Source organism: Austrofundulus limnaeus, unplaced genomic scaffold (genome assembly GCF_001266775.1).
Source record: "Austrofundulus limnaeus strain Quisiro unplaced genomic scaffold, Austrofundulus_limnaeus-1.0 Scaffold20, whole genome shotgun sequence".
Classification (NCBI taxonomy): domain Eukaryota; kingdom Metazoa; phylum Chordata; class Actinopteri; order Cyprinodontiformes; family Rivulidae; genus Austrofundulus; species Austrofundulus limnaeus.
This window is the reverse complement of record NW_013952422.1, coordinates 444,876-461,787: the sequence shown is the minus strand read 5'-3', so window position 1 is coordinate 461,787 and position 16,912 is coordinate 444,876. Positions and strand designations below refer to the sequence as shown.

The 16,912-nt window shown below is 40.8% G+C and overlaps 1 protein-coding gene across 1 annotated transcript; it reads right to left on the bottom strand.

Annotated features, from left to right (window-relative positions):
• Positions 1 to 3,585: 3,585 nt before the first annotated feature.
• On the bottom strand, positions 3,586 to 16,857 carry zdhhc8a (zDHHC palmitoyltransferase 8a). Its single transcript, XM_014003698.1, has 10 exons — positions 16,509 to 16,857; positions 7,898 to 8,019; positions 7,639 to 7,796; positions 7,133 to 7,305; positions 6,941 to 7,043; positions 6,298 to 6,389; positions 6,067 to 6,196; positions 5,833 to 5,947; positions 5,378 to 5,490; positions 3,586 to 5,285 (listed from the first exon to the last, which is right to left on the bottom strand). Exons 1-10 carry the CDS (start codon positions 16,610 to 16,612, stop codon positions 3,975 to 3,977), a joined length of 2,421 nt encoding a protein of 806 aa, XP_013859152.1. The 5' UTR covers positions 16,613 to 16,857; the 3' UTR covers positions 3,586 to 3,974.
• Positions 16,858 to 16,912: the final 55 nt, after the last annotated feature.

Sequence of the window (16,912 nt, the reverse complement as noted above, 5' to 3'; positions counted from 1 at the left end):
CTACAAAAGCTTACACTAATGTTTTTCTTACTTCAAATACATTTTGATAAAATTACAAGTGACTCTGGACTTTTCCACTGTACTGCATGCTGCAGCTGAGGATAATGAGAGTTTTGCTGGCACCACTATCCCTTCATACATATTTAATTCAGAGACATATTACAAGAACAGGATGATGTAAGCTCTGAGAGTTCATCAGACACTGTACTCTACCGCTCCACCAGAAACAAGCTGTGGTCCCTTCTTTTTACAGCAGCTGGCTTGTTTATTGTCTTAATAGTTTTTCTTCCAGTTTAAAATGAGGACAGTGAAAGAAAGTGGAGGGGAGAGGAGGAAACCAGAGAAAAATAGGAAATGGGTGTTTGATTTTTTTGCACATTCATGTAACTTCTTTTATCTAAAAACAATAAAAACCTAAATCCTCGGCAAGACAAATCTGAAAAACAGTAAAACCAGATTTTAAAAATAGTTAGTTTTTTAGCTTATTTTCATGTGACAACCAAGTCATCAAATTAACTGCATTATAAACTTTTTAGTGTTTTCTAAGGTTCGTTAGTGGCCATCTTGACCCAGACTGGCTCCAAAAGATTGTCAATAAAAGAGTTGTGTCTAGTGATTCATTCCTGAAAGTTTCATTAAAATCCATCCAGTGGTTGATGATCCAGGTCCAGGTCAATATCTGCAAAACTGACTGAATTATACCCCAAAAGGTAATGAGTTATAGATGTGCACCCAATGATTACTTTCTGCAAGTTTCATTAAACTTGTCCAGTGGTTCATGAGACATTTTGGTAATAGTCATGCACACAGACACAGGAAAAACAGAATCCAATACATGGTAAAATGTCATTAATACAGCATAAAGTGATGCTGCCAGAATTGTAGCTGTTTTGCTTTTCTTTACTGTAGTTTTGAATCGTTTGCGCAGCTTTTATTTACACTCCAGCCTTCTGATTCCAAAATGTGTGCCAAGCTCCTTTACTCAGAAATTTAAAGGAGAGGCCATGTGAGCTTCAGACAAATTCTTTTGATTTGTTCATCTTCTTCCTGAACTGTAAAGCTGCTTTCACATCATCAGTCTCTTTGAGTCTCTGCCTCTCCAGTAACGTTACTGCTGTAATCATTTCAGACATCACTAACAAGAAAAAAACTCTTTGATGGCTTCTAAACAAAAAATAACAGTGTTAACATTTTACTTTTCTGGGTAATCTAACAGAGGTCTTTTTTTTTTTCTTTCAGATTTTGAGAATGCCTGTAATATGATGGATCTGTCAGCTGAGTTAGACCAGTTTAAATCAGTCTTTAAAACTTGGTGTTTGTTTACTGTAAGCTGAATGAGACAAAACCGCACAGTAAAATTTGACCTTTAAATGACAAGTCCTGCCATTTATTACAGAGACAGAACTGGGTTTTATAGCCTGTCAGAAGCTAGAGGTACTGAGAGCTCCTGCTGCTGGAAATGTTTCGGTCACAAAAACAAAATGAGTCTGTTCTGGGACTGAAAGAAAAAAAAAGCCAACAGACTATTTGGACTGAAGTTTAAACAGATAAAGTTTTTATTTCAACCTACACCTTATCAATACAGATGGTCTTGTAAGTTGCCCATATATATATGAGAGTTTCAGTCACGTCTTAATGTTTTTATCTTGTAGATTAAAATGATTCTGAATGCCTTTCCAAATGATTTTAAACTGAACCAGCCTCTAAAATGCAAAAACATGCTGCAGTGTTTGATAATGTATCTGTCTGTTAACAAAATATCACATGAACCACTAAATGAATTCTAAGGAAGCTCTCACAAAGCATTCATCAGACACAACTTATTAACTTTTAAAGACAACCCACTTCATTGTGGCTGCTACAACTAACAATATTAAACACTAAAATGACTATAACTCAGTCAATTTTAGAAATATTAACTTAAAACTTGGTGTTGCAGCGGCTTAGACTGATTCCCACATATCTTGCACGCTGACAGATTGTCAATTCATTGTTGAAAATACAGCCATTAACAGTTACTGAGCTCTGTCTGTTTGCAAAAATATCTAATAAGGGCTGACCCGTGGCATGGGCAGTATAGGCAAATGCTAAGGGTGCCATCCATCTACACTCTAAAAATGAAATGTTGGATTTACTTAACCATGTTATGTCACCTGGTTCCACTTAACTGAGTTGAGTAAATTCAAAGCAACATACTCATGTTCTTTGGTTAAAAAACTGGTATGTTGCTTTGAATTTACTCAACTCAGTTAAGTGGAACCAGGTAACATAACATGGTTAAGTAAATCCAACATTTCATTTTTTACAGTGTAGGGAGTGCCACAAATAGGAGATGAAAAAAAATGTTTTATACTTTTTTATCAGAATATTGTTGATTTAGTCTGTAGAATAATCACTGTTACTCAGGATTATGAAGGTAACGTGTTCTGTGTGTTTATTAACAGCTTTGTTACTACGTGACGTGTTGTATGGTGCAGAGGATATTTCATGATATGATGCAGTCAAAACTAATTGCTTGTGCTCAATGTGTTAACAGAAAACAAAATTAGAATAATGGAAGTTACACTTATTTTCCCAGTTAAAGTTCAGATTGTAGTCTGGTTTTCACTTTCTTCATAAAATACTGTTTTTGTGTTGTTTTGTTAATCCAAATAATTTAGTAAAATGCTTTTCAAACGGCTGGAAAATGCATAGTTTTGAGTAGATTTTTTTTTACAAAAAAGTTTTTTTTTCTCTGGGGGAGTATACCTCTGAACCCCCCTAGAACTGCTTCACTTCACAGCTGCTCATTAACATGTACAGATGTTGACAGGTACGAGGTAGATTTCTGGTATTCGGTTTCAAAAAACTTATATTGTTACCTATTTTAACTGGACAACCTGATTTCTAAAGACAAAAAAATAATATCAACTACTTAATTTGGTATGTGAAGATTTAGAAAGTGAGATTTAGAGAATTACGCAAGGGGCACCTGAAATCTGGGAGCCAAACGGTCTAGAGTCAGCCCTGCTTAAACCACTAGCTAGATTTTAATGAAAGATGGCCGCCACAGCCAAAAGAATGTTTGAAAACACCAAAGTTACAAATATCCCATCAATTTTTTTACAGCTACGCTAAGCATTGGTGTGGTTGTAGTTGGGAGTCATTCACAATGCGTACTCAAAGTGATACTCAGAATTCACAGGTGAGGTTGATCCAGTTTAAGACGACCACATTTAATCAACATTAGACAACCCAGAAATTGTTATACCTTAACAAAATAAGCTAAAATTTAATGCGTAGTAGCTGAGAGTCATTCAAAACATATGTACTGAGGATGACACCTCCCAATATTAACTTAAAACTGTTTCACATGACATACTACAGGAAATTACTTCATGATGTCATGTACAACATGATCACTAGAGGGCACCAGATACAAGTTTAATTTAGAAAATACTGTAGTGTTGCAGAGCAGCTAAATCCCTCCACCAAGTACCAATACTACAAAAAAAAAAAAAAAAAAAGAAGTGTTTAACTGAGACAGTATTCATTTTGGCTTTGCTGTCTTGCTTTAAAGTCACACATGACAAAATAACATTAGACTTGAAAATTACAAAATAAGTTTATTCATATAAACAGCTACAAAAAGTTCGAGAATCAAGGATTTTTTTAAACTCTAAATGAGACAAACTAGATGATGTGGTATTACAATGTTTTCACAATATCAAAACACAAGCAAACTGAGTCAAATGTGCTCCCTCCTTATGTAAGAGAGGGCAAAGATATCCTGAGATTTACAGTTTAGCTTTTTGTTTTTTTGTTTTTTTCGATTTGCAAGAATATTTCTAAGTGTGTGTTTTGACTTCCACACGTCCTCCCACACAAGAAAGCCCCAAATGGCCTCTTATTTACAAAAGATGTTGGAGCTGTGAAGACTGAGCACAACACTGCATAGATGATTCACTCGCGCCGTCAGAAGCGTGGAATATGTTTTATTTTAGGGTCCCCAGGGTGACTGACTCCTTCCCCTCAGAGGAGAAAGGAAGCGAGGAACGCTTTGCTGTGGGGTAGGAAGTGTACGGGGGTGTGGGATAGGTGTTGGATGGCAAACGCGGCAGGGTGGAAGTGGAGGAAGAGTGGCCCTGGGTCTGCCTCTCGGGAGGGCCGTAGGCCGGAGACGAGGACCTGCCTTTGCTGTGCAGGCTGCTGCTGCTGCTGCTCTGCAGGGGAGAGCTGGAGGTTTTGGGTCCACGAGTCAGAGACGACGTGGAGGAGCTGGAGAGAGGCGAGGTCCTCATGCCGTAACCCAGAATACCCGTACTCATCAGAAACTCCCTGGAGCCGTAGGCCGGAGGGGTTGGTCCACGTGACCCTGGAGGTCGAATGTTGTCTGGAGGTAAACTCCTCCTGCTGGGGATGTCGTAGATCCCCACATCGGGACCATAGAGAGCCTGGGCTCTGGCTTGGACGTGGAGCATCCGCTCCCTCTCCTCCAGCTCCCGTCTCTCATAGATGGAAGCCATGATGGTTTTGGAAAAGTTGTCATATCGAGCCGCAGCAGACTTGGGAAGCGTCATATCCTGTGGCATCAGATCCCGGAGGCTGTCTTGAAGACCTTGAGGAACCGTTTCTCTCTTCACCGCACCGGGAGGGGGGACGTCTCGCGACGTTACGCTTTGGGTTTGGAGGTCTCTTGGAATCAGCCCTTGAAAAGCAGGAGAAGAGTCTCTCTGAATGAAACCTTGATAAGATGGAGAGGGGTCCCTTGAAGGGAGACCCTGCAAAGACGGAGACGAGTCTCGAGGCTGAGGGGATTGTCTGGTGACTCCCATGAACACAGGACTGTAGCTGTGAGGGACCGGACGCTGCACCGCCCCGTCTGAGCCCAGAGACATGAAGTGGGGATGGTAGCCCAAGGACGGGGCCCCTCGTTGAGCCAAGAACTGAGGGTCTCCAGGGTTGATGAGATTATCGTAAGAGGGGCCGACGCTGCTGCTGCACTGGCTGGCCAGCAGACCGGAAGTGGAGATGATCCCCGCGACAGGATTAGACCCCAACCCATCAGTGTGCATCGCGAGCAGCTGGCATTTGCTGCCATGGCGTCCGCTGTGTTTTAACGTTAGCGAGCGGGAGTTGAGCGGCAGCGAGTTGAGCTGCAACGAGCTGCTGGAGACGGTGCAGGGCTGGAGGGAAGGCTGCACCGACAGACAGGCCTGGTGGCTGCCTCTCACAGGACTTCCTTTAGACTCCGAGAAGGAGTCAGGACCTTTGGCGCCGCCTTGCTGATCGGACGTCCTCAGCAACTGAGCATCACAACACAAAACAAACACAACTCATCAAACCATCAGAACAACTTCCACACCAAGCAGCAACCAGAGCCGAACAAAGAACCGACCTGCTCCGGAGGAATGGGTGACGATCCTCTGGAGATGGCCTCCAGTACCGGCCGCAGTTGCGGCACGGTGGGAATAGACACAGGAATGACGGATTTGGTGTGATGTCCCACATCTGAAAAGGAGGTCATCTTGTGATTAACAGCTGGCATTTTTAAACGTATAGAAAAATCTGCAAAAATATCTGACTTTGATAGAACTTAGCAAAGCTCTTTGAAGCTTTGACCAAAACCAGAACAGTTTGCTTTTGTTGTTGTTGCTACTTAATGTCTTATTACAGAAATATTATAATAAACAATTATCAGTTTTCTCAACATGATTCTTTGTTCTTCATCACTTTGTTTTCAACTTCCTGTTCCTGCAGACTCATGTGATTATGCTGTCAAATATATTTTTGCAGTGCTGAGACTAGTTATCAGAGGTTCTACTGTGCGTGTTTATATATATTTTACTGTACCATCCATGACAGCAACTTGGCTTCTCAGCAGACTGCGGTCTGGTTTCGGAGGCAGCGGCGGTGGAGTTCTCAGCTGTTTGATGTCTGACAGCTCCACAGCTCCCGTTGGGGATTGCTGGCAAAAAGAAGAAATAAAAAAATAAAATAAATAGAGGCACGATAGATCTTTACTTCTCGACAGCTGAGGTCACAGTCCCTTAGATGGTGTGAAAATATTTCAGCCTTCGTGCATACTTTATTTTGTAGCGCTACACTTTGGATTCCGTTGTCTCTGACTTTCGCCGCCATCTGTCGGTCGAGCTCCGGCCTCAGGAACGGAGGCCGAACGTGAACGGCTGTTTTCTTACGGGACCTTGCTGTGTAACTGGTTTCCGAGTACAGACAGATGAAAAAGTGTTAGTAACGCACAAAGCTGCCAACGGATGCAGAGCATGCAGAAAAAAATATATATTTATTTATTTTTACTTTGGTGAAATAGGACTGCAAACCAGATACTCCAAGTTGTTACAACAGCCTCGTGTAAACGGGTTTACTCCTCCTTGAAACTTCCCAGTCACCTATAAAAACATGTAGAGATGCACGGTGATGTTATGCAGTTGTACATATATTATCATTTAAAAAAACTGCATCAAATGCTATTCTATTTAATATTATAGCCATTGTTGTGTTTTTAAGCTCAGTTGGTTGTGGTGGCCATCTTGAATTGGATTGACTCCAAAATTTAATCAGCCATAGAAGTACATCCAATAAATATTTTCTGAAGGTGTCATTAAAACCTGCCCAGTGGGTTACTAGATAGTTTGTTAACAGACAGGCAGAGCCGAGACCAAATAACAGCTCATTTTTAAACCAAGATCTAATCTATTAGCGGTCGGAATATGTGTTAGGAATCAGTCTCAGCTGCTACTACATCAAATTATAGGTCAATATTTATAAAATTGTCGGAGTTACAGTCGTTTTGTGATTTTTTTTAAAAAAAAGCTTTGTTTTTTGGCAGCAGGCGATAATAAAGTGTTAAACATACGGTCAATGAGAATAGGTACTTTTTTTTTAAATCCGGCAAAGTTGTAATTTAAAAAGAAACGATTCTGTGCTGGGAGTCACTCACTTGTTCGTTGGTGGTGCGGCCTCTGGACACCAGATACAAGTGGAACCCAGTGAGGCCCAGGACGGGGATAAGAAACAACCCTGATATACTGATCACCACCAAGCTGGAAAGAACCAATAAGGAAAAAAAAAAGCTGTTTCCTAACCGAATCACGCTTTACAGATAAAAACCGCAGACAGGTTCTAAGGATACGTGACGAGGCAGTGCAGCTTCCACAAGTCCTCCATGTGGTGCAGGACGTACAGGAGGCCGAAGGTGAACACGCCGATCATGTGGACGGTGAGCGAGAGGAGGAACAGGAAGAAGTAGCGATAGTTTCGCCTCCCAATGCAGTTGTTCACCCACGGACAGTGATGGTCAAAATCCTGGAGGAAACAGAAAATCTGTCCGATTTAATCAAAAATGTCACAAATGGTTGAAAATCCACTTTGCTTCTAAATAGAGTTTACTGTCTGAAACCTTTTAAATTGACTCTCAATAGAGATAAAACAAAAATCTGAGAAAAAGGATTTGCCTGATTAATGCGATATTTCCCTCCATCAGTCATCCTCCAGAAATCTCTCAACTCTACAATCACTCATAAGCTCTTGCCCTTTTTTTCTCCCACACTTTCTAATTATTTTCACTAATCCTAATCACACATTTAGTTCCACACACTTCTTTTTAAAAAAAAAACAAAGAAACTTGTGATTATTTACCTCCACACAGTGGTCGCAGATGCTGCAGTGGGAGCAGCGCGGAGGTCTGTAGAAATGACATGACGCACACCACTTCATCCGCACCTGGACGCCCTTCACCTCCACGTTCTTGTACAGCGGAGCGCGGAACTCGTCGTCCTTATCTTCATCCTCTCCGGCTTCAAAAAAAGAAAAGCAGAAACAAATTTGAAGTCACGCTCGCAACTTTAAAGTAAACCGTTCAAGCCGAGGCGTGGCGTGACTTGTCGGGATGACTGACCCACAGGAAGCACCCCGGCATCCATAAACGTCGCCATGGTGAAGTTGGCGAGCACGAAAAAGAAGAGCATGGCACAGCATGGTGGCACAGCGGGGCAGAGGGTCAACGCCAGCCACGGGCATCTGAATGTACACACAAAGAAAAGAAACAAGAGCTCAAAGAAGAGGTTTTTATTGGTAAAAACACAAATCAAGGCGACAATAAAGACTTTAGAGGATCATCTCCATCTCATTTATTCTGATGGGAACAGTGGATCACAAAAGTAATTGTTTGCAGTGAGAGATAAGCTTGCATTAGTGTGTGTTCAGCAGTGCCCACAACAAGGGATTAAATAAAAGGAGTCTGAAGCTGTCTGGTGAATGTGGCATGATGAACTAAATGACTGAGTCCTGATCTGCAGTAATGACAGTGTTGATCCGGTTGGCTGTAGTGAATAATGAACTGAACTAAACTCTTGATTTGCAGGTCCATCTACATTCTAACCCTCATTGGATCATTGATTAAAAGAACAAGATATTGAATTTAAGTAGCAAACAGGAAGTTGGGAGCTCTGTAGGGTGTTGGGGCGAACGCCATCATCCGTTGAAGTAGAACTGCTCCCTCGCATTCAAAGGATTCAGATAAGGTGGTTCTCTGGCATCCCACTAACAGTAGTAACCAAAGTTGGGGTCAGGACCTACCTATGTATCCTAAAACACTAAGGTGGGGGTCTTGAAAAGATTTTCAGAATGAATTATATTTAAAAATGACTACTAACACCATTTTTTTTCTTTGTCTTGTTACAAGAGAGTGAGGTTAGTGTACTTACAATGGATGAAAGTGGCTTTATAAGGAATATTGTTACTATTTGACCTGATACTAATGTTTATCATCCAAAAATAGTTGGGGGCGCAGGTCTGTTACTGTGTTTTTTCTTTTTTTGGGTCAAACGCTGAAAAGTTTGGGAACCACTGCTCTAGAAGACCTCCCTCTGGAGGTTTTCTAGACACATCCCATTGGAAAGAGAACATGAAACTCACTGCAGAGATTATATATTCCCTCTGGCCTGGGAACACCTTGGTATCCCCCAGGATGTGTTGGAGAGTGTCACTGGGGAGAGGATAGACTGGACTTCCCTCCCTCTGTGACCCAATCACAGGTAATAAAACGGATGGATGGATGGATGGATGGATGGATGGATGGATGGATGGACAGACACTTTCAAACATTTAATCATGAAATGTTTCTCTACATGTCTTCCTGTTCATTTGCCCCCTCATCTCAGCACGTGCGTGCGGATGTGTTAAATTATAGTAAACCTGTGATTCTCAACAGTGTGAGATTAGAACTGGGGTCAAAAAAATCAGGTTACAGTCAGTCAGAAAAAAACCTGCTGGATTAAATCAGCAGTGTTTGTTTAATCTACTTTCTGTATGAGATTTTTTGTAAAATAGTACTCAGTTTGGAAGAAGCGACACACAGCAGAGTGTTGTGCACCTCTCAGAAGTGACTCAGAAATTATACCAAACTGATTGCTGTTGTCCTTTTTTAATGACGTCATTAGCTGCTAATTGGTGACATCGTCATGAGGAAGAAAAGAAGTGAAAACACTAAAAAGTGTCTGTTTGCACTTCAAAGTGCTTCAAACCAAATAGTGGGATTTGGAAACTGGAACCTGGTTTGGGTTCTAGTCCATGTGGGGGGAGGGGTCCCCAGGCCTCTCTAAAGGAGAACAGGCTGATGCCATGCCAGCTGCAAACCCAGTAATCCCTAGATTATAAACTTTGGATTACAGACCTTTTCTGCCAGTCCTGTGCATTGTGGATCCTTCATGCAGCCAGCATCTCACTGTATGCTCTGTGGCCATAAACAACCAATTTCTTGATAAAACGATTCCCTACAAAATAATCTTGAAGTGCAGAAGACTCTCCTTTAAAGATTTGGAAGCATAACACGATTTCTCCTTTATTCTTCATTTGCCTGAAATGCTTTATTCTGGATATGTGCTTTGATCTGATCAATGAGCTCCCACAAGAAACCCATCAATACAGGAGCAAAATTACATCGTTTTTAAGAATAAAACAAGTTAGACAATTGTTTTCTAACACAGTTCTCTGTTTTTGTACATCTAAAAATAGACGTGAACCAGATTACAGAGCGGGGCCAGCCTTCCACCACTGGTCTGAGACCATCTGGACCGCAGGGAGGGACGGTTCATTACGCGGAAGACAAGCCCCACCTAATGAAACAGCGCGGGGCAGATGTCTAATAAATCACACCGAAGAGTAAAGCTGCTCCGCAATCTGCACACCGGCCTCATCCCCCTCAGTGGGTCAGTGGCACAAGCAGACGCCACAATGCAAATCCTTACATAAGGCAGAGCGCTGCGAAATAAAAGGGTCCAATTTATCGAAACAGTGCTTGGAAAATAGGAGTGCACATTCCCTGCACTTTTATAATGTTTTTAGAGTTGCAAGTTTGTGCTAAAATTCAGAACAATAAGTTTGCTCAAATTCTTAAATGTTCTTGTTGATTTTTTATGAGCTAATTAAAAAATTACTAGACTCTAAATAGGTATAATTCTTTTGCAATAAAAAAACAAATCGCTGCTCATTTCAATCCACTCAGGAGCCTTCCAGCTTTGCATGCTTTGCTGTGACCATTAGCTAATGGAGGTAATAATAGTTAATGTTGGCCATCTCTAATGCAGGCTAACAGGACTTACTGAGCAATGCACAATTGTTAACCCCATATGCAGAGAACATATTAGCATTTTTCATCATGTAATTGCCATTTACTTGAATTTGTTTTTAGCTTTTGCCTTTCAGTATTACAGCTTCACCTGCAATATGTTCCATGGATTTCTCCAAAGCACATTTTCCTCCTAATCAACAGGGGGGAATTTTACTGTCCTTTTTCATGTTGTCCGAGTTGAACAATGCGCCGCACCTTATCGGCTGTTCTAAACAAAAGTTAACGTCAAAAGGAACAAAAGCAGGAAATAGCTCACTGATGGATTTTATCGGGCGGGGAAGGACAAAAGAGCCTCCTTTGCAGCTGAAGGTTGTTCTCTGACTTTCCCCAAACCTGCAGCATAAAAACAGACTTGAAGGCTTCACACTAATGTTCTTACAGATCTGCTGACTACAGCTGCATGGGAATTTTCAGACAAAAGGGCCGACGGCTTCTTCTTCTTCTTTCTTTTTGTAAAAAAATATCACAGCGGGGTTTATTTCTGCAGAAATTAAAACATGGTTTGAAGGGTAAAACTATGTAAATGTGCACATTCTTATGAATATTCGCACAGCGCTTTGCTATGCAGCTTCAGTGCTATCCGGTTGGGAGTCGTTTGGATGGTTGCATCCCTGTATAAGCTTTTAACACAAAACATGAATATGGCTTTGTTTAAATCAGAAAATGGTTTGTTATTAAAGCAATAAATCATTTTATGAAGTGGGGTTCTGTGAATAAAGTTGTGAACAGTTTTAAGTGTTGAAGGAAGCTTTTGAACCTCAGTGTAAAGAAATAATGTAATTCTGACTCAATACATGAGCTAACAGCTTATTGAGACGTCCTGCGTGTTTCAGCTGTTTCCCTGCTTCAGCACCCCTGATTCACATTATTTAATTACCTACTTAAAATGTCATCAAGTTGAGCAGAAGCTTGTCAATGACTTGTTTATTTCGGTCTGGTGCGTTGAAGAAGAGACAAGTAAAACTTGCAGATTAGTGGTGCTGAGAGGATCAGAGTTGGAGACCTCTGGCTTAGTGGGTCTAAGACTAAAAGGGTCTTCAAACCACTCCAGTCTCAAAGGTCTGAGATAAGATTTGTCTGCAAGCTGGGCTCTTACTTTGAGACAGAAAGAAGTTCCTCCACATCTGGAGGAGCCAGTTGAGGTGGTTCAAGCATCTGGTAAGAATGCTCCCTGGACGCCTCCCAATGAAGGTGCTTCAGGCATGTCCAACTGGGAGGAGACTTTGGGGACCAATGACACAATGGAGAGACTCTGTCTCCTGGTTGGCCTGGAATGATTTGGAATCCTCCCAGAAGCTGGTAGAGATGGCTGTGGAAAGAGATGTCTTGGCTCCTCTCAAGTCATGAAGGAAATTTTGTGACTGATTAACCGAATTTTAGATACAGTCTTGTATTTTAAACTTTGTGATCAATTATAGTCATTTGCTTTAAACAGGGAGAGAGCATTTTTCAGCATAATTCCATGTAATGCAACCTCTCTCTGCAGGATAAATGAGGACTTGTCAACATACCAATGTAAGTGCTGATGTAAAAGGTACCACCCCGGTGTGACCAGGGTGTCCTATTGTTGTTTAGATACACTTAGAAGTAGAGAGGCACACAGGGCTGCTGTTGAGAGGGCCTCATTTTGATTCTGATAAAACTCAGGGCCAAACAGACGTGCTGGGAGACAGAGGCTGTGCACAATGAAATGGAGTTACAGAGTTTTAGAGGAGAATCAACTTGGATTTCTGCGCAATTATTCTGGTTACCAAGTTTTGATAATGTTTTTCTTACAGTGACCTGACTTTGGAACAAAGTTGGATGGATGGATGGATGGATGGATGGATGAACAGACAGATGGATGGATGGATGGATGGATGGAAGGATGGAGAAAGGCCATTGAATGGATGGGTGGATGAATGGATGGATGGATGGATGGATGGATGGATGGATGGATGGATGGATGGATGGATGGAGAAAGGCCATTGAATGGATGGGTGGATGAATGAACAGATGGATGGATGGATGAATGAACAGATGGATGGATGGATGGATGGAGAAAGGCCATTGGATGGATGGATGGATGGATGGATGGATGGATGGATGGATGGATGGATGGATGGATGGGTGGATGAATGAACATACAGATGGATGGATGGATGATGGAAGGATGGAGAAAGGCCCTTTAATGGATGGATGGGTGGATGAATGAACAGACAGACAGACAGACGGACGGACAGACGGATGGAGAAAGGCCATTGGATGGATGGATGGATGGATGGATGGATGGATGGATGGGTGGATGAATGAACAGACAGATGGATAGATGGATGATGGAAGGATGGAGAAAGGCCATTTAATGGATTGATGGGTAGATGAATGAACAGACAGACAGACGGACGGACGGACAGACGGACGGACGGATGGAGAAAGGCCATTGGATGGATGGATGGGTAGATGAATGAACAGACAGATGGATGGATGGATGGATGGATGGATGGATGGAAGGACCATTGGATGGATGGATGGATGGATGCAGAGTTGTAAAGTAACTAAGTATAAATATTTCTTTACTGTACTTAAGTAAAATGTTTCTGTACTTGAGTAATTATTTTTCAGCCTACTTTTTACTTTCTATTCCTTACATTTAAAAAAAAGACAAGAAGTAGAAAGTTTTTACTTTAATTTCATTTTTCCTTGTTTTCATTCCAGCTTGTTATTGTATAAAAAATAAATATCCATATAAACTGTGCCTCCTAGATAGAGTGAATTTAATTGTGGTTGAATGAGAAGTGTAAATACTGTATATAAAATTCTGATACCGTATTAGTTTGTACACAAACAAATCATGTCACACTCCAGCAGGACATAATCATTAAAATAAAAGAAGTATTTGTATTTCATGAAATATATTATTGCATTTGGCCGCAGCTTTCAAATAGATTTTTTTTATTTTGGGGAAAAGGTTTGGGCAGCCTTGATATATGTATATAAACTGGAACAGCTAGACTAGTGCATCCTAAATTACGATATAGCCATTTCTGCATTTGTTTTGGAGGGAGGTCACCTCCTAATAAACGTCATTATGGAAAATCTAACTGTTCATTTTAAATCAATACTACCTTTTTTTGCTAGTTTATTCATTTCTTTAAAAACAACAACATAAAGTCAACAAACAACAAAAATACAAATCATAAATTTAGTGAAAGGTAGCAGAAGAAGATAAAATCTTATATCTGCCCCTTTATCTCAAATAAATAAATTCAATCAAAAATAATCTTTAGTTTATATAAAAAAGAAAAATACAAAGGTTTAATTCCTTGAACAATTCATACATTTACATATTTCTCCAGTAAATTATTTTTCATCATTAATACTTAAGTACAAAGAATATCAGATACTTTACGACTTTTACTCAAGTAATATTCCTAAAGAAGACTAACTTTTACCAAAGCAACTTTTTGGTAAGCTACTTGTACTTTGACTCAAGTATCACTTTGTGGTACTTTATACAACACTGGCTGGATGAATGAGTTGTTTTAAATAAGGAAACGATCTACTAGCCTCACTCTGATCATCTGTTGACTAATCATTCTGATCAGAAATAATGAAAATTTCTCTAAACTCAAGTGGTTCATAGAGCTACCCAAAACAGGTAAGATACTAACTGTGGACACCTTTTCAACAGAAACTCACTCCTAAAAATCTGAACTATTTCTTCACATCTTGAAAGAGAATATGTCTTAAGGAGAAAAAAAAAGACATTTTAATCTTGGTTTTGTTCAGACCTGTGTTATTCAAAAAAAAAGCTGCCACAAAGTCATTATTAGCTCGAACGCAAACGTCGTCTCGGGAGAAGCTGAATCATCACTTGTTCACTGGATCATTTGCAGCGTCCTGGTTTCTGCAGGTTTTAGTATTGGAGTTCCAATTAAGTCGTCTTTTTTTCCAGTCTCTCACATCAGCAGGTCATTGATTATTTTTACCCTCTCAAACAAATTGAGTTCATCAGAGAAGGGGCGGTCCTGAGTGGTATCTGGAACAAATCTGTCTTTAAATCTCAAACGTCTCCAAAAAAAAAAAACTGTCTCTTATAACAACCTGCAGACAAGACAAAATGCACAAACCTACAGCTCATATTAAGAACTTATTTTATTTTTATTTTAATCGTTTAAAGGTTTTGTGTAAACTCAAAAAACTACAGACTATTTTTTTCCAGATGGCCCCAGCCAGAAGATCCTAATCCCGCACCCCCACAATCTGGTGTCAGATTCCAGTGGAAACCGTGCACAGCTGGAGCATACTGGAGAAACTAGGACAGATACAGCTCCGGAGGTCGGCGGGGTCGAGCGGAGTGGCGTAAAACTGATGAGAAGGGAGCCATCAGTCAGAGAGGCAGATATCAGGAGGGCATGTTTGGTGTTGTTCTTTGTGTACGTGAACATGAGACACGTGAAATGCATCAGACAAAACGTTGGTTAGATTAGGTTCTCTGGGTATTAGCCAAAGTGATATTTAACTTGTTTTTTGGTATTTTGCTTTGCATGCTTGCAAAGACTCCAGCAGAGCTGGTTTAACCTCCCTTATTTACACCTTATAACTTCAATTAAACCTTAAAAAGCTTTTGTACAGCGTCCTGAGATGACTTGTTTTGAATTGGCACTAAACTGAAACAAATAAAAAAGGGCAAAAAAATGTAAGCTTCTGCACAAATAAAAACACAAATATGTTTTTAGAGCCTTTACTGATAGATTTTTTTTTTATTTCCTGCTGCGAAATGGTTTTGACATGTATTTTTACACAACACAAATAGTTTGCAGGTGGTTTATCCCCTTAACTGTGCGTACTCTGAGTCCTCAGAGTTTACCGGGCAGCCACCCAGATTACAGCCCAAATTACCCGCCAACCAGGCCAGATGTTAGCCAGCCCTGCATGGGATTGTGATCAAAGTAAAGTCGGCGAAGGAAGTCAACAAAATTTTTAAAGGCTGGTTTTCACAAATATATTATATTTTTAAAACTAATAATTAGATTGGTTGTCAATTAAAATTCAGAAAGAGCTGTCAAATGTTTTTTTTTTCTTTTGTATCCTGTTCATTTCCCTTTTAAATGGTGCCACATTTGTAAGGAACTTGTGTTTGTGAGATGAGCAGTAGGGCTGAGTATGTGGGTTGTAGTACACAGGTAAAATTTGTCAAATCTTCTCTGGCAAACTGCTTGTTTTGTTGTTTCTACAGACACTTGGTTCTGAGCTTCTGGTATCCCCCAGGTGCTGCCAATCAGGTGATGGCGTATTACTTATTGTCAAGAAGCATCGTTACAACAAAGAATTAATCTACCAAACACACATTTCCTTACTTTTGGTCTAACTATAGTTATATAGTTACACACGAAGTGTTAAAATTACGCAATAATGATCACAAATAAGCTCTTATAGTGACAACCAAGCTCTCTTTAGAGAAACTGTGAACCAGTCAAAGGAATTATTGTTAAAAACTAAAAAATCTGCCACACCTAGAATCAATTGCCCTAAATGTGGGGAAAATATGCCATCTAAAATAAACTAAAAAAGAAAGGAAGGATGATTGATATAGATTTAATTTCCATTCTCAATATAAATGTAACAATCAATCTGGTTTCAGATAAAACCTCATTTGTGTCCAGATCTGGACCGCGGACCACCGTTTGGGAACCTCTATGAACTAATAAAAAGTCAGTACTTGCTCATTTTGCCTACCAACAAAGTGAAGTTCTTGCATAGAAGGGTTTGAATAAAGAGGATAAACGCTGTTTTATGCCTCGGTATTCTTAATGTTTGAATAAAATAATATACAGGCTGCACGAGCTGATGAGCAGATGCGGCAGCGCACGTGAACACTTTCTGATCCCGGACTCACGTAAAGACGAAGAACATGGAGGTCGAGCCGACCAGGAGGCACACGGCCGTGCACACCGGGATGAAGGCGCTGGGCTTCAGCGAGTCGGAGCCGCCGGCGGGCATCCTGTCCTCCCCGGGCTCATCAGGGTCTCACGGCGAGAAGAGCCACGGCGAGACGTCCGGGGATAGCAGCTTGCACGAAAAGTAGCCCTACGTTCATTTTTATTTTATTTTATTTTATTTTTCCTTCAACGAGGTGCTGGGAAATAAATTCCCGGAAGTCTAAAAGATCCCCAGCAAAAGCAGCAGCATCCCGTCCGGTCCGGTCCGGTCCAACAGGCAGACAGCGCGAGCACATCTGCAGATGCTGTCTGTCTGTCCCAAAACAGACAGGTTGGACTCGTGAATGACGTGACTGAGACC